This window comes from Alligator sinensis, unplaced genomic scaffold (assembly GCF_000455745.1).
Source record: "Alligator sinensis unplaced genomic scaffold, ASM45574v1 scaffold983_1, whole genome shotgun sequence".
Lineage (NCBI taxonomy): Eukaryota > Metazoa > Chordata > Crocodylia > Alligatoridae > Alligator > Alligator sinensis.
The window spans coordinates 672,561-698,293 of NW_005842015.1; the positions used below are offsets into that span (position 1 = coordinate 672,561).

Sequence of the window (25,733 nt, forward strand, 5' to 3'; positions counted from 1 at the left end):
GAATATTAAGATTTCAAAAGCCATTTTGTTTTCCCTCTGAGCACAGTCATCCTTCTTGCATTTCTCTCAGCCTGAACAATGAAAATTAATTAAGCAAGTTGTTGCTTCTGTTTGCATCCAGCTTCAACATGAGGTTCTCAGGAGCCAGCAGAACATTTCAATACTTGATTAAAAGACATTGCAAGAATGTGGGGGTTGGGGGGACAACCAATATTGTTTAAACATATCTGTTGACATTGTAATTACCAAAAACCAGGGAAGTGTTACTATTGGCTTTATGCTTTGTAACAATTTGGGGTCAAATTTGAACTAAGAGTGTTCTTTTAAATTGGGCTTGAGGGATGATTAGCCAGAAGCTTAAAGATCTGAGTCCATTATTATTTCCATAATTCTAGCTCTGGTACATATATGAGTCCCATTACTGTAATGTCTGAATTCTTCACACTAGGGAATTTAGTTCTCCTCTTGTGAGGTACAGAGGAGCTATTATTATTATAATTCACCCCTATGCAGAGGGCAGAGCACAACACCCCTGCACCACTTACGCACTATGACTCCTTTGCAGTGCTGGCTGGCCACACTGGGTGTGCTTGCCAGTGATTTAGTAGGCTGAACATCTGAAGGACTATAGAACTTGTCTGTGAAACAAGGGAGCTTTTCTCTAAGCAGTAGGTGACGGGGGAGTTAAGAATCACCAGGAGGCTCAGGGAAATTAATTTATCCTTTAAATTAAAGAAATGATAAATAAATAAATAAATAATAGATAAATAGGCAGCTTTGAAACTACAGCTCCAGGACCTGGGTCAGAAGTTCAATAAACTGATTCAACCTCAATCAGTGAAGTCTGATACTACATCCATCCAGGTTTATCTTAAACTGGTTTTGGCCATTTTGAAAATGGATTATGTGCGCTGAACTTCTGTTGTGTTACAGGTTTGAACCGGTTTCCAATCACTTCTATCGGTTAACGTACAGTTTCTGTCCCTGGCCCAGGTGGTCAGTGCTAAAGAGGCTTTGTGCTGACTCTTAGTGAAGTGGTAAGTGTCTAGCCAAAAGCTGGCCCTTATGTGAGGAAGGATCCAGTGCATCCCTCAAAAAGCCTCTCTCTCTATCCTAGCACTGCTATACATCAATGGCCAAGAACCCGTGTTCTATCACCCGGCATCACAAACTGGGTTAATTATGCAACAAATACAGGGTTAGGAATCCTCCAGTCTTTGGAGTAGAGCTGGGGTCTGGATTTCAGTCTGTCTTTAACACAGATACATACAGTTCACGGGGGCTTAACCTCAAGGTGTCATCTGCATGGCACCCAAGGTTCCAGCACTCAGAAGAGTGAGGGACTGACTCAGCCTTGTTTCCAGACAGCCTAGGTTGTAGCAATTGTTCTACAGTCTAGTGGGTGCAAAGGGGCAGTGGGGCAGGTATGAGTGTCCTCCCTGTGGGGAATACCTCTAGTACAAGCAAGTCAGCATGATAAGTACAGTGAATTTCCCCAACTCCTTGCTGCCTCCACAAAGAACAGGGAGCATATGAAGTTAATGTGGGCTGGAGGAGGAAATGCTGGACTGTGAGCAAGAAGAGGCATGTCAGGGGCACATTAGCACAATGATATTGTACCTGCAATGGTCCTTAGAGACCAGTGAAACAAAAGCATAGGTCAGATTGGTCACTTAATAAGCTGCTTCCCTTTGGTCTCTTATTGTACTGGGACAACAGTGGAAAGGATTTTCTTCTGATGAAAGGTAATTTCATCATAAACGCACCCATATGCCCAGAAGATATTCCCTTCTAGCCTGTTCTCTATGCAGATCCTTTTCCATGCAGCAACACAATTAAAGAACCATGAGGAACAATTGAAAGAAGCTTGTCTGAGATGAGCTGGGGTAAAAAAAATACAGAGAAACCTATTTGTGAAATAGCACATTATACCACAGCCTAGGGCTCTAGAAGCCCTGCCAAAGCCCATTGTTTGCAATTATTTTCAAATTTCTTGCTAAGTAAAATTATTATTTACGCTATATTGTTCTGCAAATGCCTACAACAGCAGATGTTTTCAGACTGTAAATCCCATGTTACCAAGCATGAGAAGGAGTTGCAGGGGATAGAGAGGCTCTGTGACCTCTATGTTTGCGGAGCGCACACTGCTTCTAGTGAAATTCATGGTTATGCAGTAACTACGCACTGCCTGAGTGCCTGTTAACTGAAAACAAATTACAATCTATGGCCTCTAGAAAACTTGATTAAAAGGGAATTCTGTTATAATGCTGCATTGTTATACAAAAGTTTCAGAATGCTTCAATGTTTCAAATGACTGGGGTAGGTCAAATCTGTTCTCTTTCCCTAAAGTGTAAACCAGGAGTAGGCAACGTTTTTTGGCCGGACTGCTGAAAAAACCACAATGTCTACCTTGGAAGTTGCCAGAGTGCTGGCATGTCAGAAAAACAAAATGAGGGTGGGGAGGTACATGGCAGGACGCACTGCATATTAGTATACTTAATAATTATAAATGTTGCCTTTGTCATTGTGTATTCCTTTTTTGTTGAGCATGTTGTAATGAGAGAGAGAGAAAAAACACAAATAAGAGAAAGAGGAGAGAGAGAAAGCAAAAGGAGAGCAGAGAGAGAACCAGACACACGCACACAGAGAACCACATGCACAAACAGAGAGAACCAGAACACACCCAGAACAGACACATGCACACAAACATCCAGAACCAGACACGTGTGTGCACACAGACACACAGAACTAGACAGAGGCAGACAAACACACAGAACCAGATGCGTGGGTGCATGGAGCCGGGCTCCTGGGCCACTGGACAAAGTCCGGCCCAACAATGCCCCGGTCCCGCCTGAGCCCCTGTGCTTCCTTGGGGAGCCAGCCCCCGGGCTGCAGCACAGCTGGCGGAGGCCTTGGCCTGGTGCCTGCCCATCAGCCCAACCACCTACCCACGCCGCACAGCTAAGCCCACAAAGGTGCTGCGCTCCTGGCAAGGGGCAGGGCCAGCCTCATCCTAGGGGCTGGGCTCCGAGTGGGTAGGAGTCAGGCGGGCTCAGCTGCAGAGCCTGGGCCACCTGCAGCTAGGAGACTGCAAACAGCTGCTCCGGGCTCCAGCATCAGCTCTGTACCAGTGGGTGCACGCGTGCCTCGGAGCAGACGGTGGGGATAGGGCCTGAGGCAGCACAGCCCTTCTGCTGTCCGCTCTGGGGTGCACGTGCAGTCACCGCCAGCATGGAGCTGATGACGGGGCTGTAGAGCTTGCTGCAGCTGCCCAGAGGCCAGGCTGGCTACAAACAGCTGCACCGGGCTCCAGAACCCAGTCATCAGCTCTGTGCCAGCAGCGGGGGAGAGGCCAGGGTTGCGCTGCCTCAGGTCCCTCACCCACTGTCTGCTCCAAGGTGCACATGCACCCGCCAGTATGGAGCTAATGCCGGAGCAGATGTTTGCAGCCTCCTGGCTGCAACCGGCCCAGGCTCTGGGTAGCTGCTGCTAACCACAGAGCCCAGTTTGCTTGCAGCAGGGCTTGTAGCTGCCCAGCTGCCTGCTGGGAGCAGCCTGGGCTTCGTGGCTGGCAGCAGCTGCCTATAGCCCAGGCTGGCGGTGGTGTGCCTTGCAAAATGGTCTTGCGTGCCGTGCTCAGCACACGTGCCTGGAGTTGCTGACCCCTGGTATAAACTCTACTCAATTGAATGGAGTCACTCCTGAATCACAGGAGTAAATCAATGGTTCACAACATTTTTAGACTTGAGACACGTCTCAGAAAATGCCAGTTCATAGTTTTGACCTGGTTTTTTACTACAGAAAAATAACAGAGTAGGTCTTCTGTTGCAAAGGACTCAGAAAGACCACAGTAGGTCAGAAGGATTTTAATGCTATGAATTCATAGGAACTCATTCTTATTTGAAATCTCTGGCTTTATCTTGTGAATCATGTTTGCACAGCACATCTAACACTGATAACACTGTGTGGCACCCTGCAGGACTGTGGTTGAGCATCATGGGGGTAAACGAACAAGATGGGGATTTTCGTGAACTTTCACTAAAACCTAACACATGTGACAAACACAACTTCACGATAAACCAGTTCCACAATATTTCAACACAGCTACAGATTAAGATAGATTTGTAAGGAAATCACAGCCCTCTGGTTTATAGTGTGGAATGTTTCACTGTGACACATCCTAAAATTCATACAGTTCATTGAGGATATGAATCCCGTTCTTGTACTTTAATACTTGCAATTACAAAACTCATCAGAAATGTATTAATTTGATTGCACAATGCACCTGGTGAAAGAACAGCAGCATCAGCAAGGTAGAAAACTGTATAGCTGGGATAACCTCGCTGCCCACATTAATGATAATAATAATGGAGGCATTAATACTAATTACCATGCTTTGTGAATGGCTTTAAAAAATACATTCAGCTCAATACATTAAGCAGAAGCCTCTGCCAGCATACTGCCCCTGAGTGAACTCAGCTATGGTACACACTGCATTATGATGCTTACTCACTCAAATTACATGTATGTTAACTATTGCTATTTCCTCCCTGCCAGAAGGTACACTGCACATGGCAGAATATGAAGCCACATTCTACCAACATTTCCATATTTCATGGCTATGTTTTCTCTATTTTCTTTCCCTCTCTCTCACATGAAAACGTACTTGCATCCTGGTGATGTGTGTACCACAATGAGACTTTCCACAAATTAAAAAGCATTCTCCCTGCATTTCCCAAGCATCACTTGTCTTCATGCCAGCTACAGAGCCCAGGAGGAAGGCACAATGCATTCTCCCTCCCTCTCTGATAGCTGAGAGTTAACGTAGTAGAATTATACTACTGATTTTGCTATGCAGGTAGGCCTTGGCCTACATATCGTTATGTCTTAATTCCCAAAATACTTCAGTGCTCCGGGCTGAATCCTGTTGCCACTACAGTCAATGGGTGCCTTACAATCAACTCCTATGGCAGTAAGATTAGCTCTTTTCTTCGCTGGACTCCATCGTTTCTATTCCATGTAAGAATATTCTCCTCTTGTGGGTGGAAGAAATAAAAGTCTCTCATGAATCACCAATTCATCAAGGAAAATGAATAGGGGGAAAATGCAGTCATCACTTCGCTACATAAAGCATGCAGTAATTATTTGGAAATAGCCCCAAAGTTATTACTTCAAAATCAACGACTCATAGTAAATGAGACACCTTATAAAAACTTATGGTAAGAAGGTGTGTATACGTTTAGCATTGTTCAGTAACGACACTGAATTTTTCATATTGTTGCTTACCAGAGCTCCTACGAGTAACAGTCCTAAAGAAATTAAAGATAGCAGGAAATATGACATCACAGAACTCCCATCTCTTGTCAGATCCTGTGAAACAGTAGAGATGACAATAACTGACACTGCATTTTTAAAGGATGTGATAGAACAGTAAGTGTGAGTGACTGCACATATTGTTCTGCTAATCATTTTGTATTAATTACTGGATTTCCCATATAAACTAATCATGCTTTCCTTTTGTCCGCAGAGATGGCTTTCAAACCATCTGGATCTGAAATCCAAAACCAGATCTATCCAAAACCAGATCTAGCTAGGTTTTGCTATCATGGGTCCCTTCTGAAATGCTGGCTCCTCTTCCTCAACCCATGAGTTCTTGAAATCCAGAACTGGATCCACATCTTGATTTTGCAGCTTGTGCCCGTTTTTCATTTACACAAGTGGTATAATTCTATCCCTCTGAAGAGGGTATAAGTAGTACATAGGTACATAGAACTTGTGCTATCTCCTCTGCATAGGGATAAAGTTCACCCAAAGAGAATGGCTTTAATTTTACTCACTTGACTGAGTATTCTTAATAAATGGCATTTTCCTTGGCATTGTGCAAATGGCACAAATATTTCCCATTACTGTATTTCTTTAGCACAAACTCTATGATCCAGAAACCTTGACTTTTGTTTTTATTGTTGCTGTTGTTTTATGCAATACAGGGAATGTCATGACTGTTTGCAGCAACCTGAGTGAAAGTCATGCTGACGTACCCCTCATGTCCTACTGGGGGTTACACATGGTTCACACATGGCCACTGTGCTGGCCCTTTATACAAGGAGTGACTTTTACTCCATCTGATAGTCAAGAATGTGAGCAAAATCCTATTAACTAAATGAGGCAAGGAATATGCTCTGGAATTAGCTCAAATAACCATCTGAAGACAAATATAGTACTCTAATAAGTAATAATCAATTACGTACATGAACATCTGTGTACATGCAGATATACAAGGCCAGAACCTGTTCTATTTTTGGCCAGGTCCTGTTCCATGTATTAGGCCCTTAAATGGACTTAGAAGTCTAAATGTAATCCTGTTCCATCCTCCCTGAAAAGCCATCAATACGTCTATATTTGTTAAGTGCTTTCTTCTGAACCTTAAGACTAAGACTACACAAAGCAGCAAGACCTGCTCCCCTTTTGTGCTAAGGAGTTTTCAATCACTTCAGCAGCGTGGAATAGGATTGCACTTAGATATCTAAATCCATGTAGGCTCCTAAATGGTAGAATAGCTGTCTAAGTGTCTATTCCATCCTGCCCAACTCACTGAAAAACTTCTAATGCTGATGGGTCGTCCTCCACACTGCTTTCTGTGATTTAGCTTTATGGCTAAAATGAAGGCATGTTACAAAAGCAGATATTTTAATGTTTTTGCAGACTTAAGGAGGGTGGAATAGAATGTCACATGAACACCTATAAGTGCCCTGTTGCTGCCTGACAGGTGGGATAGGATCTGACTTATGGTTTCATTGTTTTTCATTCTAATTATCTCCTTCCTCCATGCTGAGCCAGCATGAAGCTTGCTTTTATTCAAATACCCCTAAGTTTGGACATTTCCATGAGAGATGATCCATTTGTGATTTGACCCATAGCAACAAAATGCAGATAATGTGAGTACCTCCCACTGTATGAGGGGCTTTGAGTATGCGTAATGAATCCAACTGAGAAAAGTCCAATAAGACATACTTGTTGATAATAAATAAAAGGAGGGGTAATGTACATTGCTTAGCAAACCCAGAAAGCAGTCTCTAAGTGTACTTTAACCACATGATGCAGAGAGACCAATTCCCTATACGTACTGCCCACCTACCCCCAGAGAGGCTATGTGCCATGAGTCCAAACTCCCACCTGATAAACATCCATGACCTGATTTTTAAAGGATCTGGTACCCAAAGCCCTCATTTAACTAATGCTCTATTTATTTCTTTAAAAAAATTACACCAGTAGAATTACAACTATAACTCATCACATTAAGTCACACTGGTAGAAAGTCCATATTACATTGGTAAAATACATTGGGGTTTTCATACTTGAGTAGCTTTATACCAGTGCAATTTAAAAAAAAATACAGACACAGTCAGAAACGACTTTAAAAAAAGAAAATCAGGAAGAGGCGAGTCTTTTTATGGGTGACGGCTACAGCATCGCTCTAACACTACTTAAAAAAATCAGGACATTTACATTTTGGTTATGATGAGGCTACTGATTTAAAGCACATTTGTAGTGAAACTACAAGTCAGTTATACCCACGATCTCCAGAGTGTTGCCATGGATATAAACAAGGCCAGAGTTTGGCCCACTTCTGAAACTATTCTGGTGACCCTTATGTGGTCTCCTCAGCTTCTGAAGAATCTAAGCTTTTTAATTGCCATCATACATTGAGTTCTGGCTTGTCCCTGTGAAGTAAATCTTATGGATTTGATTCTCTACTGCCTTGCTTCTTGTGCTGTCATTAACACTTTTCAAATAGGTATAAAAACTCAATCACACTGATTTCATCACTGAATCATAGAAAACTAAGATGGATTTTTAAAGATTAATTCTTTATGTATTTGTTTCCAGAGAAGTTTTTTTCCATTCCCCAGTAGATGCATAGCAGAGAATTAACAACATGCTATCTAGTATGTGTTTTATACATTTCATCCAAGAAAATATCAAAAAATATTCTTGAAGGCTACTGACCTTAGCCTTCTACTTAATAGAGAGGAATAAGTGAACTTACCCCCCCTGGATTTGACATGAATTGTCCAAATGGCATAAGCAAGTTCGACATTAGGTCAAAGGCGTTCTGAGCTGTTGGGAATGTCCTGTAACCGTTGTACCATAACATCATGCAGAGAAGCTGTGCAATCAATCAGATAATACATAATGAGCATTCCTCAGTAGACAAACATTCATTTTCATTTCAAGACTGCATAATTAACTAATTTAGTTCTCATTGCTTTTATGCTGATCATCATTTTCCCTTTAAGAAGTCAGGTATTTTCTATGCTGCAGCTTAACTAGGATACAAAGACAGAGGCCAGATTCTTAGCTGATGTAAATCAGTCTAGCACCACTGAGTTAAATGGAGTCTTACTAATTTACATCAGCAGAGGGTCTGCCCCAGAGAATCTAAAAAAGGCAACACTGTAAGGGATACCCTTTGGTTTCTGACCCTTTCATGGGGGTTATTAATGTACATATCATGCTGCCACTCTTGCAAACAGCTATATCCATCCAGTGGAGCACATACCAAACAAAAAGACATACATGCATGTGTATGGACACAAAAAACATTCCGTTTGACACACTCAGGGATGACACACGCAACAAGAGTGACACACACTGACAAAAAGCAAGTAAATTAAGAATATTAAAAGCTGTCTGATCTACATGGGCTTTCCTTCGCCACTAAGAAGAGCAAACATTATAATTCCTGGCCACACACCACACATCAGAACTTTAACTCTACCCCATCATCCCTACTCCACACTCCATAATCAGAATACTTTCTCCAGTACTACCCATTGTGATATCTGCTACAGCAATTGGTTGGCTGGTAAAGGGGCATTTGCAGAAGAGCAGTTAAAGGGAAGGGTGCTTAGAAAGCTGGCATAGCCACAGGTCCAGTTGCAGTTGCAAAGGGTGGTTTGCAATGTATGGCAGTTGTAGAAATGACAAGAATACCACTGATTTGAACACAGCTATGCCAATATACACCAGCTGGGGTGCTGGCCCTCACAATGCACGGCTGGGAAAAATCCCAGCAACAAGGAAGTATTTAGAAATGAGGGTTTCACCTCTGAGCAAGCTACAAAGCACCTTACCAATATCTGTGAGAGGGCGAACAAGCACACGTTCCCTCCAGATTTGAGTGCAGCCCACCAGGCAGCCCACCCAGGCTGCGGGGTTCTCTGTGAGGCTTTTCGGGATTGTTCCTTTCCACTCTGCTGTCCTTGCGGTCCTTCAGTTTCATCCATTGACTCCATCGCTGCTGGCTTGGAAAGACCTTCAAATGCAAATGACAAGCACAGGGAATGAATAGCAGTGGAACCCTGCAGCCGTTGCGGAGACTGCGAGGACTATTATTTTTGCAAAGAGGTTGGTCGCCTCTCAGTTCTGCATCAGTAAGTGCAGCTCGAGATTCGAGCGTCACACTCTATTAGTGCGGCAGTATTCACCTACCTTCGTCAGAAAAAGGACGTGTGGGAGGATAAATTATTTTCCCTTTATTTCTGGAGGTAGAGAACCTTGGCTTTGTTGTTAATAAATTCTCATTTACATTGCTGCATCTTTTTGTTGTATTTTCTTCTTCTTCTTTTATAAAAAAGGAGCAGTTACTGAGTTCTACCGCTGACTCTGCCACTCACAGGGTCTGTGACGTTAGGCAAGTCACTTCATCTCTCTCTCTCTGCCTTTGTTTCTTTTCTTTCCTCTTTGCCTGCCTTCTCTACATAGACTGTAAGCTCTCAAGGCAGTCTCTTTGGATCCGGAGGCACAAATCTTGGTTGGGGTCTCCCAACTCATAAACCACAAGTAGATGATAATAATAATAATAATAATAATAATAATAATAATAGCAGCCTGTTTATGTCAAGAACTTTTGGCCTGGATTCTGCTCTCAGTACTGCTTAATGTTGCTGTAGCACCTTTAACTTCAACGGAGCTAAACTAATTTATGCCACTATCAGAGTGACTAGCCCTATATTAATAGCATTTTTCACCTACTTTATATAGGTGTAAATGAATTCACAAGCTGTGAAGCAGTGGAAAAATCAGGCCTATTCAGTGAAATTACTCCTAATTTATACTGCTGAGAAGAGATTCTCTGAGACTGCCCACGAACAAGACCAGCCTCTTACACCTGTCATACAACCATAAACATACACACAGGATAAAGGCCTCAGAAGAGCTATCATTGTGGCTTGCTTTTATAAGATTTAAACAGAACATTTATTTTACTATTTATTTTTCTAATGGTCCTGGAATTGTCACCCTGGGTCCAATCCTCAGTGGTCACTAACTGGCCATGGCTCTACCAAGGTAGACAGAACAGTGTATTTATACCAGCTAAAGATGTGACCTAAAATTCAGCATAAGACTTTATAGAAGCAGCCTGTCTCCCTTCTCTAAATAAAGTAATGGAAGGATAGGCAGAAGCAGGAGTTCTTATTCCCATTTCTCTGCTTGTTCTTCTCCTCCTACACAAGGGAAGGCAGGGTGGAGCTCTTATGCTGTCCCTGCTTGAGAGAACAAGGTGTTTGGGTAGTGCTTCCAGCTTCCTACCAGGGTCTCAGCTTTCCTGCCCGAGCACAGATTTCATTTGGGAATGAGGCTGCTAGGCCCCTGTACAGGGCACTCAGCATCTTCAATTGAAAGGCTGGGTGGAATCATTTGAAATGTACTTATCACCTACTTCTGGAGTGGCTCAGCCTTTCAGGGTTACTATTTTTCAAATGAGTTCTCAATAAATCTCCAGTCAATTTGTTCCATTTATGAATATTACTATAAATGATGACAGAGAAAGGGAATTGCCTTGGCCAGAGGGCAGAGATGCTGTACTATAATTGACTCAGAACTACACAGGTTTTTATAAATCAGCTGTGCATTTCCATGAGATCTGATTGGTCATTGGCATCTCTTTTGCATATTCACTGTGCAATTATTTCTCAAGAAGTGCACAGCATGCACACACACACACACACACACAGGCACACATTGATTCTAGTTGGCTGACTGCCATTATTAGCCCACCATGATTCAGTCCCATTGTTTTCATAATCACTATTTCATTTTATAATAAAGAAACACCAATAAAACATGTAATATTACCACACTGACCAAGTAAAAGCTTGTGTATCTCGATTCAATCTTTGCAGGTTAGTCTAAGCTGTGTAGACTGAACTGATAAGCAAGTGAACAGACATTGATGCTGGAAATGTAGCCACATGCCTGCAGTGGCCCAACCCAGAAGTCTCCCTGTTTGGCTGGAGCAGGCACCTTGGGCCAAGGCCAAGGCTAGTCCACCCACTATTTTGAAAACAGTTTATGTGCACTGAATCTCTGTTGTGTTACAGATTTGAACCAGTTTCTGATCACTTATACTGGTTGATGTGCAGTTTCTGTCCCTAGCCAAGATTTATGGAATACAGTTGGTAGGATCATAGGAATTTGACCCCTAACACTATATATCCTCCAGGCTTCCAGTCAGTATCCCACAAGCAACTGTAAAAATCACCAGGAATGTCCAGAGCCAAGAAGTTGTGTTTGCTCCCCAGATACTTACCCAAGTGCAATAGCCTTGCACTGATACAGCTCTGTGCAGTGTGGACACAAGATTCAAAACTGTAATTGCTAGTAGTGATGCTTATAGTGAAGGTTGTCTAAATGCTTACACTATAAGTAGGGTGACCATACGTCCCAGAGTGGCTGGGACAGTACCAGATTTCTCAGGCCACCCTAGCATCCTGGCCAGTTGGTATAAATTGAAGCAAAAGTCCTGGATTTGGCTGCTGCAGGCAGAGGCTGTGGTTGCCTGCAGTGCCCAGAATGGCTCCTGCTGAGCACTGGCTGGAGGCAGGGGAGTGGGCTGGGATGGCTGTCCGCTGCAGGTAGCGTCATGCCCTGCAGCTATGGCCGATGCCGATGCCGATGCTCAGGCTGTGCGTGGCGGTCTTGGGTGCCTGCTGGTGGCAGGGGGGAGGGGCTGCTCCCAGCCAGATCCAGGGACTGTGCATGGGAGATGAAGGTCAGCCACAGGCCCCTGCATTGTCCCGCCCCACCATCAGGGTTCCTGGGAGGTGTGGGGTCAGGGGTGTGTGTGTGCATGTGTGCGCCTGGGATTGGGGTGTATGTGCGTGTGTGTGTGTGCATGCATAAGTGGGGTTGGGGATGTGCGTGCACTGGCCCCTCTGTCTCAGATTCCCTTACCCCATCCCAGATCCTCTTAACAATAATATGGTCGCCCTAAATATATGTTCCTCTTTTCAGCTGTGCCATCCTTTAGTAGTTTAAGCTGAAATTTCCCATGCTTGCAATCTACTTCAGGCTGTAAAACACTACAGCCATTTTCAAGAACAAGCTTAGAGAACAAGGACGTGCACTGGCCCCTCTGTCTCAGATTCCCTTACCCCATCCCAGATCCTCTTAACAATAATATGGTCGCCCTAAATATATGTTCCTCTTTTCAGCTGTGCCATCCTTTAGTAGTTTAAGCTGAAATTTCCCATGCTTGCAATCTACTTCAGGCTGTAAAACACTACAGCCATTTTCAAGAACAAGCTTAGAGAACAAGGAGGCTCCATCGACAGGAATGTGACATTTAGAAGGGTAGAAATTATAAAGTCAGAAAGGTGACTTTGCTATCTTGGTAAAAATGCATTCAGATTTGACTGAATTATAAGTCTTGGCTTTCCTTCTGGATATGGACCATGTCAGTTTATTAAGGCTTGATCCTAAAATCTCCAAACATTTGTCTGCACTGACTATGTTCTAAAGATTCTTAATCTCTCTTAACCTGCACTGAGCAATGCACCTAGATCCTTCCTACAGCTCAGTTGCACTGACCACACTTTTAAGCCCCAGTGAGCTGCCTTTATGTTGGGCATTGAGCTAGATCTCCATACATAACACAGCTAAGGCAACAGTGATTACCTTGGGCCTAACTTTGGATGTGCATGCTGAGCTAGAAGCCAAGGGTTCACAAATTTCAGAATCAGCAAGTATCATTTTTTTATTTTGTAGAAGGAATAGCTGAGAGGTTGCACAAGGTCACTTCTTGCAAAATGGAAATGGAACGCTGACAGACCTGAGTTTAATCCACTCAGCTACACTGCCTTTCAGAATTAATGTGTAAAAGTTACATGCTTGACTCTGCCATCTCAAACCAAAGGAGTATATTCCTGTCTACAGTCAGGAATCCTGCTTTTAGCTGTTTTAACCTCATGTGATAGAGGTCTAAAAGTCCCAGATTTAATCTTTGTTGATAACCTATGTGTAGAGCCAATATAGTTCCAGATGGTAGCCATTTATATTTTCCACCTTGCTATCTAAAAACCTAGGAAGTTACATATGAAAAGTATGTACATATTTTAGTAATGGGTGTCTATACACATTAGAATGGGTTGGAATGAGTCTGCTCTGTGTTCTAATTAGATATATACTCTTCATTGCTGCAGAGTCACATGTATAAGCCCCCAGCGGTTTAAAAATGGTCACTGGGATACTTTAACTAAAGCTGGTCGAATGGGTTTTAGTTAAAGTGTCCTGTGGTCATTTTTAAACTTGCAGGGGCTTAATACATGTGACGCTGAGGTGATTTAATTAGAATGGCTCACTAGGAACCACACTCAGTAAAATTACCCCCTCCCCATACCCCAGAGCATGTGTATAGGCACTCAATATCAAGAATTCAAATGCTATAGAATGCCATAATTAAGATCAACCACATAACCTTATTTGTCCATGACCTGGCATTGTGCATGTGAATTATGGTTTATGCCTTTTCTGTACAAAGGACTTGCACCAATTTAAAACACTTCAGTGCATACAAACTAATATAAACCAGCTTTCAACTTATGAAAGAGTGCCCTCTCAAAGTTCTGTACTGATGGAAATAAATCAGTTCTAAAGCATATCTTGAATTAAACTGCTGTCAATGTGCAGCACGTGCGTGACAATTATTAATTAAATGGTTATTATGATTTATTAAAAGGTCCTTGCCTTATCCAGTGAAGAGGCTGGATAGTAAATGAGACAGAGCTGTAAAGTTAGAAAAGGTGTTCTCATGCAGTTATTCCAGTGGACAGGGACTCAGGAAAGCTGGATTTCATTCCAAGCTCTGGAAAAGACTTCCTGTGTAATGACAAGCAAGGCTATTATTATTATGTATGCATAGAAGGGAAATGAATTAAAGTTGCATGGGCAGTCTAAATTCTGGCCTATTTTAATTACTGAATGCTTGATTTTGAGGCCATAACATTCTTTTACCATAGCTGTTTGTATTCAACGTTTGTATAAGATGCTTCACCAAAACTTATTATGTCAGCTATCATCCTGAATTCTGGGTCACAGATTCTGGATCACATACCATAAGGTACTTCTTCACTACCATATGATTATGCTCACTACCAAACTTCTTTGGGTTAAAAATATTTTTTAAGTCACTAATACCATTTATGAGCTCTTTAATACTGGTAGCAGATAGTTTGCTTGAAATGGCAAAATAAGCCAAGTATTTTCTATTGCCTCAATCCAAACTACCATCCTTTCAGTTTAGAAAAAAAAGAAATTGCCAGATAGGATCAGACCAATGGCCCATCTAGTCCAGCATCCTGCCTAAAACTGGCTACCAGCAAAAGAAGCTGCAGAGGAAGAAGCAACTCTAGAATGTGCCACTATAGAATAATCCACTTTTAGGGGATGGTTCTTCATACGCCATTCAGTGTTTGACATAGGCCCCTAAGCCCATATGACCCCAACATTTCATTACTGTTCTCCTTGAGATTTGTCTCTCTCTTGCTGCATGTGGATAAATGTATAGATAAATGGGGAGATGGTAGGTGAGAGAAAGATAAATTAAATCTATTCTTAGGAAGACACATACTGTAGAGCACTAGATTCCTGACTGCATAACTAAAGGGCAGCTATAGCAATGATGAGTAAGATAATGATGCCTTAGAGCAACAAACATATGTGCCATGATTGAGAGGATAAATGTTTCAATTGTACAGTATTATGCTTATGCTGCTGTGCACAAGACAGCAGGGAACTCCCAGGGTCTGACTTATTCATCTTTTACATTAATGGTTTCAGTGGAAGGAACACAAACCCTCCAGAGCCAAACATGCTGCAGACACCTTGTGCCTTTTTTCTGTGGATGGACTCAAGAGCTTGATGTAACTCTACATATACTTGGATTTTGAGATATGCATTGGGGACAAAGATCTTCCCCATCCAAAGTCTGCATAATGATGAAATAAAATGACGTATATCCATAAAAATACCAACATTTAGAGAATCATTAAGCTTTTCCTCACATCCATCATGCCATTTCTTCAGGAATCTTATACTTGGGGTTTATAGAAAAGGATTTTTGTCTGTTTGTTTTTAAACCACAAAACCCAAAGAACCTAACAGACAGTTTCTGTGGGTGTGATACTTCTCACACTGACAGTGGGTTGCATTTATTCAGTCTGTAACATCCTAATGTGTACAACATGGCAAGTGGCCTCAGTGCCCTAGGAGAGCAGGGAACATTGAGTTTATCTTTTCCTTAAGGCCAAGTCACATAGAGGAAAACATTGCTTTCCATTCTTGGGGCTGAAAGGTCTGAAAAGCAGAAGAAGACCAAATGCATATCATGAAGACGAAGGAGCTCGAGCAAAGAAACTCTGATTGATACTTCATACTCTCTTCCTCTCTAATAGTGTTGAGGACAGGCAATGTGAAAAAGAGCAGGTCGTATGGCCAGTGGATTTTTTGGCCAAAACCTCAACATAGTAAACAATGAATGGGACATATGTCTGCTTCAAGTCTTTAGGCTGCAGTAGCCACCGTAAGGTGGTAGTTCACTGTACTAATCCTTGGCTTCAGTTTGCTAGTGGAAAGATTTAATGCCCTTTACACCCTGCATGAAGTACACTTACTGCTTTCTCTGGTGGGGGGATGAGATTTGCCCTATAAGGAGAAGACTGATGTGAAGAAGTTGTCTAAAACATAAACATACTGGCACGTTTTCATGCCAGGAACATTAGCAATGTTTTAGATAAACGTCTTAGATCCACACACAATGTATCTTCAGATGTCAACATTCAGCCACCTGTTGAAGTCCTGGTCACTGGGCCCCAGGCTTGCAACATGGTAAATCTGTGATCAAAGAATAGTCGATGCATCTATATATGTGGCAGCCTGCCAAATAGTTACTTATTTTTATTCACCTTGATTCTGTGTGCAGGTGATATCTGTTGACACTGTCCTCTCATGCATCTAATGAATCTTCTTGCAAGTAATAAGGAACGGTGCTTGCCAGTGAGATTCTGTTTTGCAGGGTGATAGCAGCTGCACTGAACTGTCTTATAATGGATAAGCAGCTCTAACCAGGGGGAGGTGAACAAGGCAAAGAATCAGAAGTAGGTATGGTTCTGTGGGGCATTAGGAGGATGACACTGTTTAGGGAGCAAGTAATTCTCTCTCTCACCTGAAACACAGACAGCAAAGGAAAGTGGGACAATTAGCCCATGAGCCAGTCATTCACCTTGAAAAAAAATGCATCTCTTCACTCTGTGGTGGGCTTCGGGGGTGGGGAGGAGTAAAGCATAAGAGGAGGACACCTGCCTTATTGCATATCATATACAGCTTTCTGTGTAGCAAATGCCTTCATCCCTGTCTCCCCCTTTTCCCAAGAAAATGACGGGTTGGTATCAGACAGCTCAGCAATCTTAATGAAATTTCTTTATATCTGACCTATATAAAATGGGAAGGTCCTTACACATTTATTATAAATGGCAGATGTCTTGTTGCTGCTATTACACATAGATCTGATTGACCATTCAAAAAAGATCACTTTCTCGCCTTGCTTTTTGTTCAAGATCTAACAGGTCTTGTCAAGAGGAGTGGGAACGCTGTTCTTGGCTTGAGAACACATCTACGACTCCTTCAGCTATTTGCAGGTCTTCCATATGCTACTTATCACAATGCAACATAAGGTACTTCCATGCAACCTCATCAGGGTCCCAGTATCTCTCTCACTGATTTGCTGTATTTAAAGCAGCCTGACATGCTGCAAGTAGCTGGATAAAAAGGCTGGACAAGGGAACAAGGCTAGAGGTCTGGTTCAGAAAATGTAGTAGAATGCAAAGTGACATGCACTTCAGAACCATTACAATATGAATCAGACAGTGGGAAAGGGGACAAGTTATGCAGAGTTAAACGAGCTCTTGACGCAACATTTCAAACTCTCTCTCTGGAGTGAGCCCAAACTTTTAACTTGTGCGCTCAGTATGTCCTTCGCCAGTAACAGGAAACCATCAAGAGGCCTGCTTCAAAAGCAGGAAATGACTTGTATAAGTCCACACATCCCCGCTTGTGCACAGCTATGCTCTCTAAGTCAGTGAAGCAATTCTAAAATAGGTTTGATATTAAAGTGGAAGTCAATGGAACTGTCCCAAGACTTCTTTGTGTGAGTTAAAATTGTAGCTGTATCCTTTGTTCCACTTGGAGTCTAAATAAAAGATGATGGTGGGGTTTATAGAAGAAATAAAATATGACTTAATGATAATTAATCCAAACTTAAGGCTTTGACTGTGGTCTGTCATACAGCAGAGAAAAAGAAAACTCTCCAAAAGTGAACTAGTTTCTACACCTGGGACCTGATTCTCAGAGGTGAAGAGCCTCTGAAAACTGTTATTTAATTTAATATTAAATTGAATTTATTTTTATGCTCTCCTGACATTTTCAGTTTTCAATAATACTTCACATTTTGCTATGACAATATTTATAGGCACCCCAGAAGTTGGAAGTCAGGGAAGAAGATGATCTGGTTAGCCAAGTGGAAAATATAATAGAAACTTACAGCATCCCAAGTGGCTGCTTGAGGTGCCAAGAAATGCACATTAGTCGAAGGTTTCTGCTAAAATTATCACAACTGAAAAAGATAAGGTTGAGATAACATCTACCTCTTGGAGGAATGTAGCAGTTCGTAACTTTCAGAGCCACTGTTTCAGGCTCTCAGCAGGCTCTGAAAGATCTAATTTCATCTGTCTCAGTTCAGTTCCATTCCCCTTTTCCAAATATCTATACCACCAGAAAGGGCTAGGAGGATGCTATTTTTTTAAATAAGAGCTCAGATCTTGGGACACAAATCAGCAGCAAGGGATCAATTGCACAGCACATTCTTCAGCTACAACACATTTTGAGGCTATAAACATAAGACTTTAACGTAAAACGATATCAAGTGCCTACTTACCTCTTCTTCAGCTTATTGTTGGAGAAATATCTGCTTCGCTCCTCCCTTCTGAAAGAATAAACATACAACTTGTTAGCTTGAGAAAAGAAAACTTTTTTTGTATAGTTGCAAAAATACTTACCTGGGCACTGCAAAAAACAAGAAACGAAAGGCAAAAAGTAGCTAGCAACCCAGAAATTCCTGTGCATGAGCTCAAACAGACTCTTTTGCTCTTTCCTGTCACATATTAGTGGCAGTTAGGAAGAAGCTAAGAAATGGCACTGACCACAGTTTATAGACTATGGAAATGGTGCAATGATGGGAACCACGAATGATTTTTATGACGGTGTTGTTGAAAGAGCATACTGGGTGAGTATTATCAGTGAGTAAGAGCAGGAACAGACATAAGATATGGATCCACTTCTTAAACCCAGGGATGCTAGAAGTTGTGACTATTGCTTCAGTCCATATCTAATTACCAGGAAGGAAAAACAAAGCAAAAACCAATAAACCATATTGAGGGAAAACACTGTGAAGCCATTTAATGCCAGATTAAAAGCAACATGAAAAGTGAAATAACAATAAGGGGCTCTTGTATTTTATACAGCTGTTCATTCTGAGGGAGTCCAAATCATTTTTACAATCTATGGCTTTCAGTAGGAAATGTACATATGTATCTGAAAGAACTATTCAATTATTCTAACCTAACAACCTAAACCCCTGCATGCAGTTATTCTAGTGTTTATGTCAAAGGAATCACTCTCTCCACTCAGTGAACTACAACCACTTCTGGGGTGAAACCTGGCTCATGATCAATTGTTTAGGAAAATCCCCACCCCCCAAAAAACAAAACACAAAACCAACCCAACATTTTTAGCAAGACATAGCGGTTGCAGAGGTTAAAGGAAAAAAAAGGACATTAGACTTGAAAATATCAAGAGTACCTGCTGGTAGCATTCTCATTCTCTTCTTGTTTAATTCTTTACCTGTCATTCTTTATCCAGCTAATCAAGTTTACCGATATTCTGTTCCATCTCCTCCCTAACCCACCTGCCACTCCTCTGCCTTGCACACAGGAAGCAGCAAAGAGGGAGCTGGGTACTAGATGAATGGGAGACAGCATTTCAGACAGCAGGATTCTAGTAATAGGTGTCACTGTGCTGTCAGTCCATTAATGGTATGTTAACGAATTATCATTGTCATCATCACCACCATCATTATTATTTCAGTAATGCCCTGGGATCTGAGTCAGGATCAAGGTCTTAGCATGCTAGGTGCTATACGGTTACTACACATATGAAGTCACAGTCTTTGCTCTAAAAAGCATACATTTTAATATGCCCAGGGACTATTGGTAGCATAATGCAGCACCTGGATTTTCCAGTTGAGATCAGGCGCTGTGGCACTAGGTGCTCTACAAATGTATAGTAAGAGATGGCCTCTACCATGAACTGATTGCAGTCTAATTAGACAACAAAAGTATTATTTTCTGTTTCACAAATGGGAAACTGAAGTCTGGAGAGAGTAAGTGGCTTGCCCAGAGCTCCATGGGAAGACTGTGAGAAGCCAGGCACTGAATCAACATCTACTGAGTAGCAGTCTAGCTCCTCAAGCACAAGGCTGATCCTCCTGTCCTCTATCAAAGGAAGTTTAGATAATCCACTTTTTGAACCACTCTGTGTTCCTTCTCTCTATTAAAACACATTGCTTTAAAAAACAAACACAGCTCGTTCTCCACTGGTGGGCTGTGCAGTCCCAACCAGAATGGCCTCTTCCAATCTCTGGGGGAATGAGAGCCTTGTGCCAAAGTGTGTGAGGAGACTAGTTGACTTTATACTCAGCAGTTCCCTGCTGAATGCTGAGTCATACATTCCCTCTGTGTTAATTTTCACACTGCTCCCACTCAGTCCACCTGCCACTTCATCTGGGATGGGTGGGAGGGGAGAAAAAGAGGTGAAGTCAGAAGAAATGTTCACATTCATCCAGGCCCATTCTTATGATATGTAGGGGCCGAAGCAAGAACAAGATCACAAGTTGCCAGGAAGGGATTGAAATATGAAATATCAGTTGGCAAGGAAAATTGCCTCCTCCTCATCTCCCACTGTCGGTGAAGGAGACTGGCCAGCCAGTGAGTTGCAAGCCTGAGCCAATTCACAACCAGTCATCTGTGTTGTTAGATCTTGAGGACCTGTTCTTTGCATTAATTTCAATGACCTTGGAATCAAGCCCTGAGATGGTTCATGTTTTTAATGGACTATTACAACATCCCAGGCATGTTCTTGCTGCCGTCCAAAACGTTTTAAGCTACCTCCTAGTAACAGAGTAGTGCTGCATAGAGAGACGGCCTGATGATGGGTTAAAACATAATCACGTGAACTAAAACACCGAAGCACCCCGACCCCTTCTGTTACATAAAGAAAAAAAAGACAATCCAAAAAGTTGAAAACAACTTGAAGAGGCATGATAGAAATGACACTTGTTTCTTACTGCTCCCATGAAAACTGAGGACAACTGAACCCTGAATTACCCGCTGTTTGTGTATTGGTATGCAGTTCTAGTATGAAGACAGCATCCTAAGATTTTAATAATGAACATTTATCATTATTATTTGAATTACGATAGCACTTAGGGCTTTTATACGCATACATTTGTCTGCTCCGACATGCCAGAGATCTGGCGCGTCAGAGCAGACTTGATTAACTGAGTCTACTTCACATGCAAGCTGACGCGCCTAGCACAGCATTGCATGCATTTGTATAAATGGCGAAATGTGCGTCACTGCTGAGAAAATGGCAGCGGTGCACTTTTGAACTAAAACACCTTCAATGTGTTTTAGTTCAAAAGTGCGCCGCTGCCATTTTCTCAACGTTGACGCGCATTTTGCCATTTATACAAATATATGCGCCTGGCGCTGTGGTGCAATCATGTGTACAAATGCTTTTAAAGGGCCAAACTAAGACAAGGATTCTATTGTACCAGACTGTCCAAGCACCTGCTAAGAGATAATCCTGTCCCCAAAAAAACCTGCAACCTGAAGAGACGAGGTAGAAATTATGGCATGAGGACAGAAACTACCTACTGATGTGTGGTAAAGCCCTACCTTCTTTTACCTTGGAATAAATAGTGTGTGCCTGCTCTTAGTTATATATAATTAATTATATTATACCTATGTTATTGTAGTACCTGAAGACCTCAGCATGGAGGATATATTTATGTTTGCAACACCTGTGTGAGGTAGGTAAATGGGGGCTGAGGCACAGAGAGATAAAATGAGCTCTGCAAAGTAACCTCAATAGAATGAGGTGAAACTCAGGATTGAGGTCTACTCTCCCAGTTCCCAGAGTAATGTTATAACCACTGGAGATAACTACAGCTGCCCCACCTCTAATATAATGCTATGGTTCTGGTTTGGGGGATGCAATGTGCAGGCAGCCTGGTTGGTTGCAGCCTGCGGGTACAGGCCTGTCACGAGACTCCTCTGCCGAGCGCCACACCCTGCAGACAATGGAAAATTCCTAAGGTGGTCCGCTTGCTCCAGAAATACCCTTCACCATCTCTGCATTTTGCTGTACTATAAGTGTAACCTCAGGAGGTACCAGCGTCACCTATGTTGGATCTATGGGTTGGCACCAGCTGGAAGAGGAAGAAGCAAAGAACGCAATGAGTCACAATACCCCAGTTAAATGTGGGCTAAGGATAGTTCTATGCAGCAGCTCAAAAAGAAGAGACAAGCTGTCTCATAACATGGTACAAACCAATTCTTTAAGTGGCTCAAGTTAAAGGGGCATCAAGACCCCAGTAATCCTAGTGCTAGCACAGACATGGCTACAAAAGCCACATACAGCTTTGCAGTATGGATGCTTGCAGGTAGATTTCGCAAACTTGGGGGTACATCTGAGAAATCTGGACCTGAAGATACTCTACAACAGCAGTTCTTAACCTTCTTAGACCCTTCATAACTTCTGTGAAATGAGTGGCACCCCATTTCAAAAACTAATTTATTACAGTGCTTACCTCCTTGCAGAGGGGCTGGGTCATGGGAGCAGAAGAATGGGCAAACAGGGACTGAGCTTGAGCCTTGAGCCTGAATTTATCTGCTTATCTCCTCCCATCTTGGGGCACCCTTCAAAGAATCTCATGGCACCCCTGGGTGCCCTGGCACCCTGGTTGAGAATCACTGCTCTACAATATTGACATACCCTGAGTTCTGTTCCTTCTCCTAAGATGTTCAGCAGCACATTTTTTCAAAGCGTACTTGTTGTGGAGCAGTTTGCTCTGAAATGTGTGTTCTTGTAACAACTGACTCCTGCACACATCAGAACTCTTTTGAAACACAAACCTTTAATTCCCTTAATAACACACAAATTCACTGCTTAATAGAAATCCTGAGGAAAAGACAGCTAGAGGGTTTTTCTTCCATAGAAACAGGTTTTTTGGACTCCAAAGTCCCCCAGCCACTTCCTTTTAATTTAGAGACACATTTTGCCTCCCCTTAATCACAAGGCAGAGTAGTGCACTCTGCGTAGAATAAGGAGCCTGTGCCTGTGTGCTTTGACCCTGACAAGGCAAATATCCAAGGGGATCCTGAATTTTTGAGCTTGATATTGGAGTCTTAGATTTATCTAGGAGGAAGATTTGCAGCCCAGCCACCCTGCCCTTGTATGTTTGCAGAAGGAGCATTTTCCTGGGAATTTGGAATTCTCCCAGGCAGTTGAGGCATTTAGAGTATGCATCATAAGCTGGTATGGACCTGTTACAATGAGATTTTACAAAGAGAGTAGTAATTTGCCAGTAAGCAAGAGAGCTAACATAACACTAACTTTATTGAGAAAACTGCCAGCAAAATTAAATAATAAAACAAAGATTTTTTTCTGAAGCTGTCCTGGTCCACGAGACAGCAAAAGAACCATACAGGTAAGGCCAGTCAAAAGGCTCTGCACTTGAAGGAGGAGACCTGCTAGGCTTGTGGGGGAGGTGGAATGGTTTCTTTTACAATGAAGGAGTTTCCAGCTGTGACAAAGCAACTGGAAGTGAAGAGAACCTGGTCCTATAATCTTGCTTTTTGTATTTGAGATGTGGTCTCCTCTCCGATGGCTTGGTAATTTAGGAAGAAACTGCACTGCACTAGACCGATATCTGAGGCAGACAGGCCCTTCTGTTCATGCCTTCTTTTTTTTAAGAAACCCCTCTGTGTTCACTGTAAATAAGACACCTGGCTTCTTGTCATGTAAGCAAGGTGGGGATTAAACCCCTAGCCTAATTGGTTAACTGGGCAGTGTTCTTGTTTTAAATTAACTGATTGAGAGAGAAAAACTGAAGGCTGGAAAGCCCCGATTGGAAAAGCTTGGGTGATGTTATGCTAGGTATATAGGCACAACTCAACTAAGGCTCCAGTCTCTTTCTCCTGGGGCTGCTGAGACCTGAAAAGCTGAACTGGGATCCAGAGAAACTGCTCCCCATTGGTGGGTCTCCCCCTCCCCACTGTAACTGGACAAGTGAGCTCAAGCTTTGTGAATAGAGTTACAAGGAAAGAAAATTTGTCTCGGGGTTTGAGACCCCTTTTCTCTCTCTCATCTTTCCCCTTTTGTTTTTTGGGTTTTGAGTGTGATAATACCTTGGGGGTATTAATCCCTAGAGCACACTGACCAGGGTTGGAGTCTGGCAGTTTTGCTTTGGGCCAGGGTGAGCTCTAGCATGATTTGGGCCAGGGCTGAGAGCCTAACATGTTTTAATTGTTGTTGCAACCTAGCTGTATGGCTGAACTCCAGCTGTGCCTGCTAGCAGTTTTGAGCCATGCTTAAGGCCTTCAGTGGGATAATACCATGGGGGTATTCATCCCTAGAGCAAGCTGTCCAGGACTGGAGTCCTGGCAGTTACTGGCTGGCATAGGCCTGGCCCCCTTTTTGTTGTTTCACAGCTGTTATGTCTCAGCATAATAGCATGGCTGAGAAGGCCTTGGGACACCAACTGAAGAAGATGGGAGCCCAGGTGGTATTTTCCTCCATTCTCCCAGGAAGTGGATGGGGTAGGCATCATGAGGCCTGCATTGACGTGGTTAACCGGTGGCTTCAGAGCTGGTGCCATGAGGCTGGCTTCAGGTGTTTTGACAACGACCCATGTTTTTGTAAGGAGGGCATGCTGGGGTGGGATGGGCTTCACCTCTCCCCTAAGGGCAGACATATCTTTTCCTCTAGGTTGGCTGATCTTGTACGGCGGGCTTTAAACTAGCTTTGCCGGGGGAACGGGCCGCTTCAAGGGGAGAGGATGCTTCACCAGCATGCAGGGTGACAAGAGGAAGGGAAGCCCAGGTAAGCTTCAACGTCCTGGGAGTAGGGGGCCACAATTGTCCTGGGAGTGGGAGGGAGGCACGGGCACCCTCAGGAGGCCTCAGGTGCCTCTACACTAATGCTCGTAGTATGGGGAGTAAGCAGGAGGAACTGTGCCTACTGATTGCAAGTAAGAACCCAGACTTAGTAGACCTCACAGAAACCTGGTGGGACCCTACCTACGACTGGGCGGCAGGCATTTGGGGATACATCTATATAGAAGAGACAGGACAGAGAGGAAAGGTGTGGAGGGAGTTGTGCTCCATGTCAAAGAGCACCTCACTTCATCAAGGATTAGCTTCGGGTTAGAGGAGGGTTGGGCAGAGACACTTTGGGTCAAACTACAAGGGGGGTGTGGCAAAAGGGACCTTATGGTGGGTGTCTACTACAGGCCACCCAACCAGGGAGAAGAGTTTGACCAGGACTTCTCCAGTCAGCTTATGGAGGCAGTTAGGTAGGTCAAGGGATGTTATTGTCATGGGTGACCTAAACTACCCAGACATCTGCTGGGAGGAGCAGACAGCCAGGTCTGACTGCTCACATAGGTTCCTGGCTGTATTACAGGACATTCACCATATCCAGGAAGTGCACAGCCCCACTAGAGGCAATGCCTTGCTGGACCTGGCCATGGGTGATGACCTGGTGAGGGGACTGCAGGTCCTTGACCACCTGGGCAATAGCGTTCATCACTTGCTGGATTTCACTATCCAACGCAGGGTGTCAAGGGCTTACACCCAGGCTAAAGCCCTTGACTTCAGAAGGGCCAACTTCAATGAGCTTAGGAGACTAGTGGGGGAGGCACTGAGGGCCCAGAAGGTAGAAGAGATGGGAGTCTATGAGGTATGGTTGTATCTTTAAGGGGGCGATCCTCCAGGCCCAAAGGATAACAGTCCCTGAGAGAAGCAAGGGGGATAAGAGTAGTCCGAAACCCCCTTGGATCAGCAAGGGCATTCAGCAATGCCTGAGGACTAAAAAGGGGGCATACAACCAGTGGAAGAGAGGAGCTATCACCAAGGAGGAGTACTCCTCCTCGGCCCGGGTGTGTAGGAGGGCTATTAGGAAGGCCAAGGTAGAGATGGAACTCAGGCTAGCGTCCAGGATTAAGGACAACAAAAAGTCCTTTTTCAAGTACATTGGGAGCAAGAAGAGGGCACCAG

The 25,733-nt window shown here is 43.2% G+C and overlaps 1 protein-coding gene across 2 annotated transcripts in view; it reads right to left on the minus strand.

The window, feature by feature from the left end:
* PTPN5 (protein tyrosine phosphatase, non-receptor type 5) overlaps window positions 1-25,733 on the minus strand; it is a 131,560-nt gene that overhangs the window by 45,335 nt on the left and 60,492 nt on the right. Inside the window, exons 3-6 of one of the 2 annotated variants that reach the window (XM_025202106.1) lie at window positions 18,272-18,319; window positions 9,135-9,316; window positions 8,048-8,167; window positions 5,287-5,370 (exon numbers count right to left, since the gene is read on the minus strand). In XM_025202106.1, the coding sequence (XP_025057891.1) occupies window positions 5,287-5,370; window positions 8,048-8,167; window positions 9,135-9,296 (366 nt within the window). In that variant the 5' untranslated portion in view covers window positions 9,297-9,316; window positions 18,272-18,319. Of the gene's footprint in view, window positions 1-5,286; window positions 5,371-8,047; window positions 8,168-9,134; window positions 9,677-18,271; window positions 18,320-25,733 lie in introns of those variants that run through there. The other variant, XM_025202107.1, reaches the window with a different exon arrangement.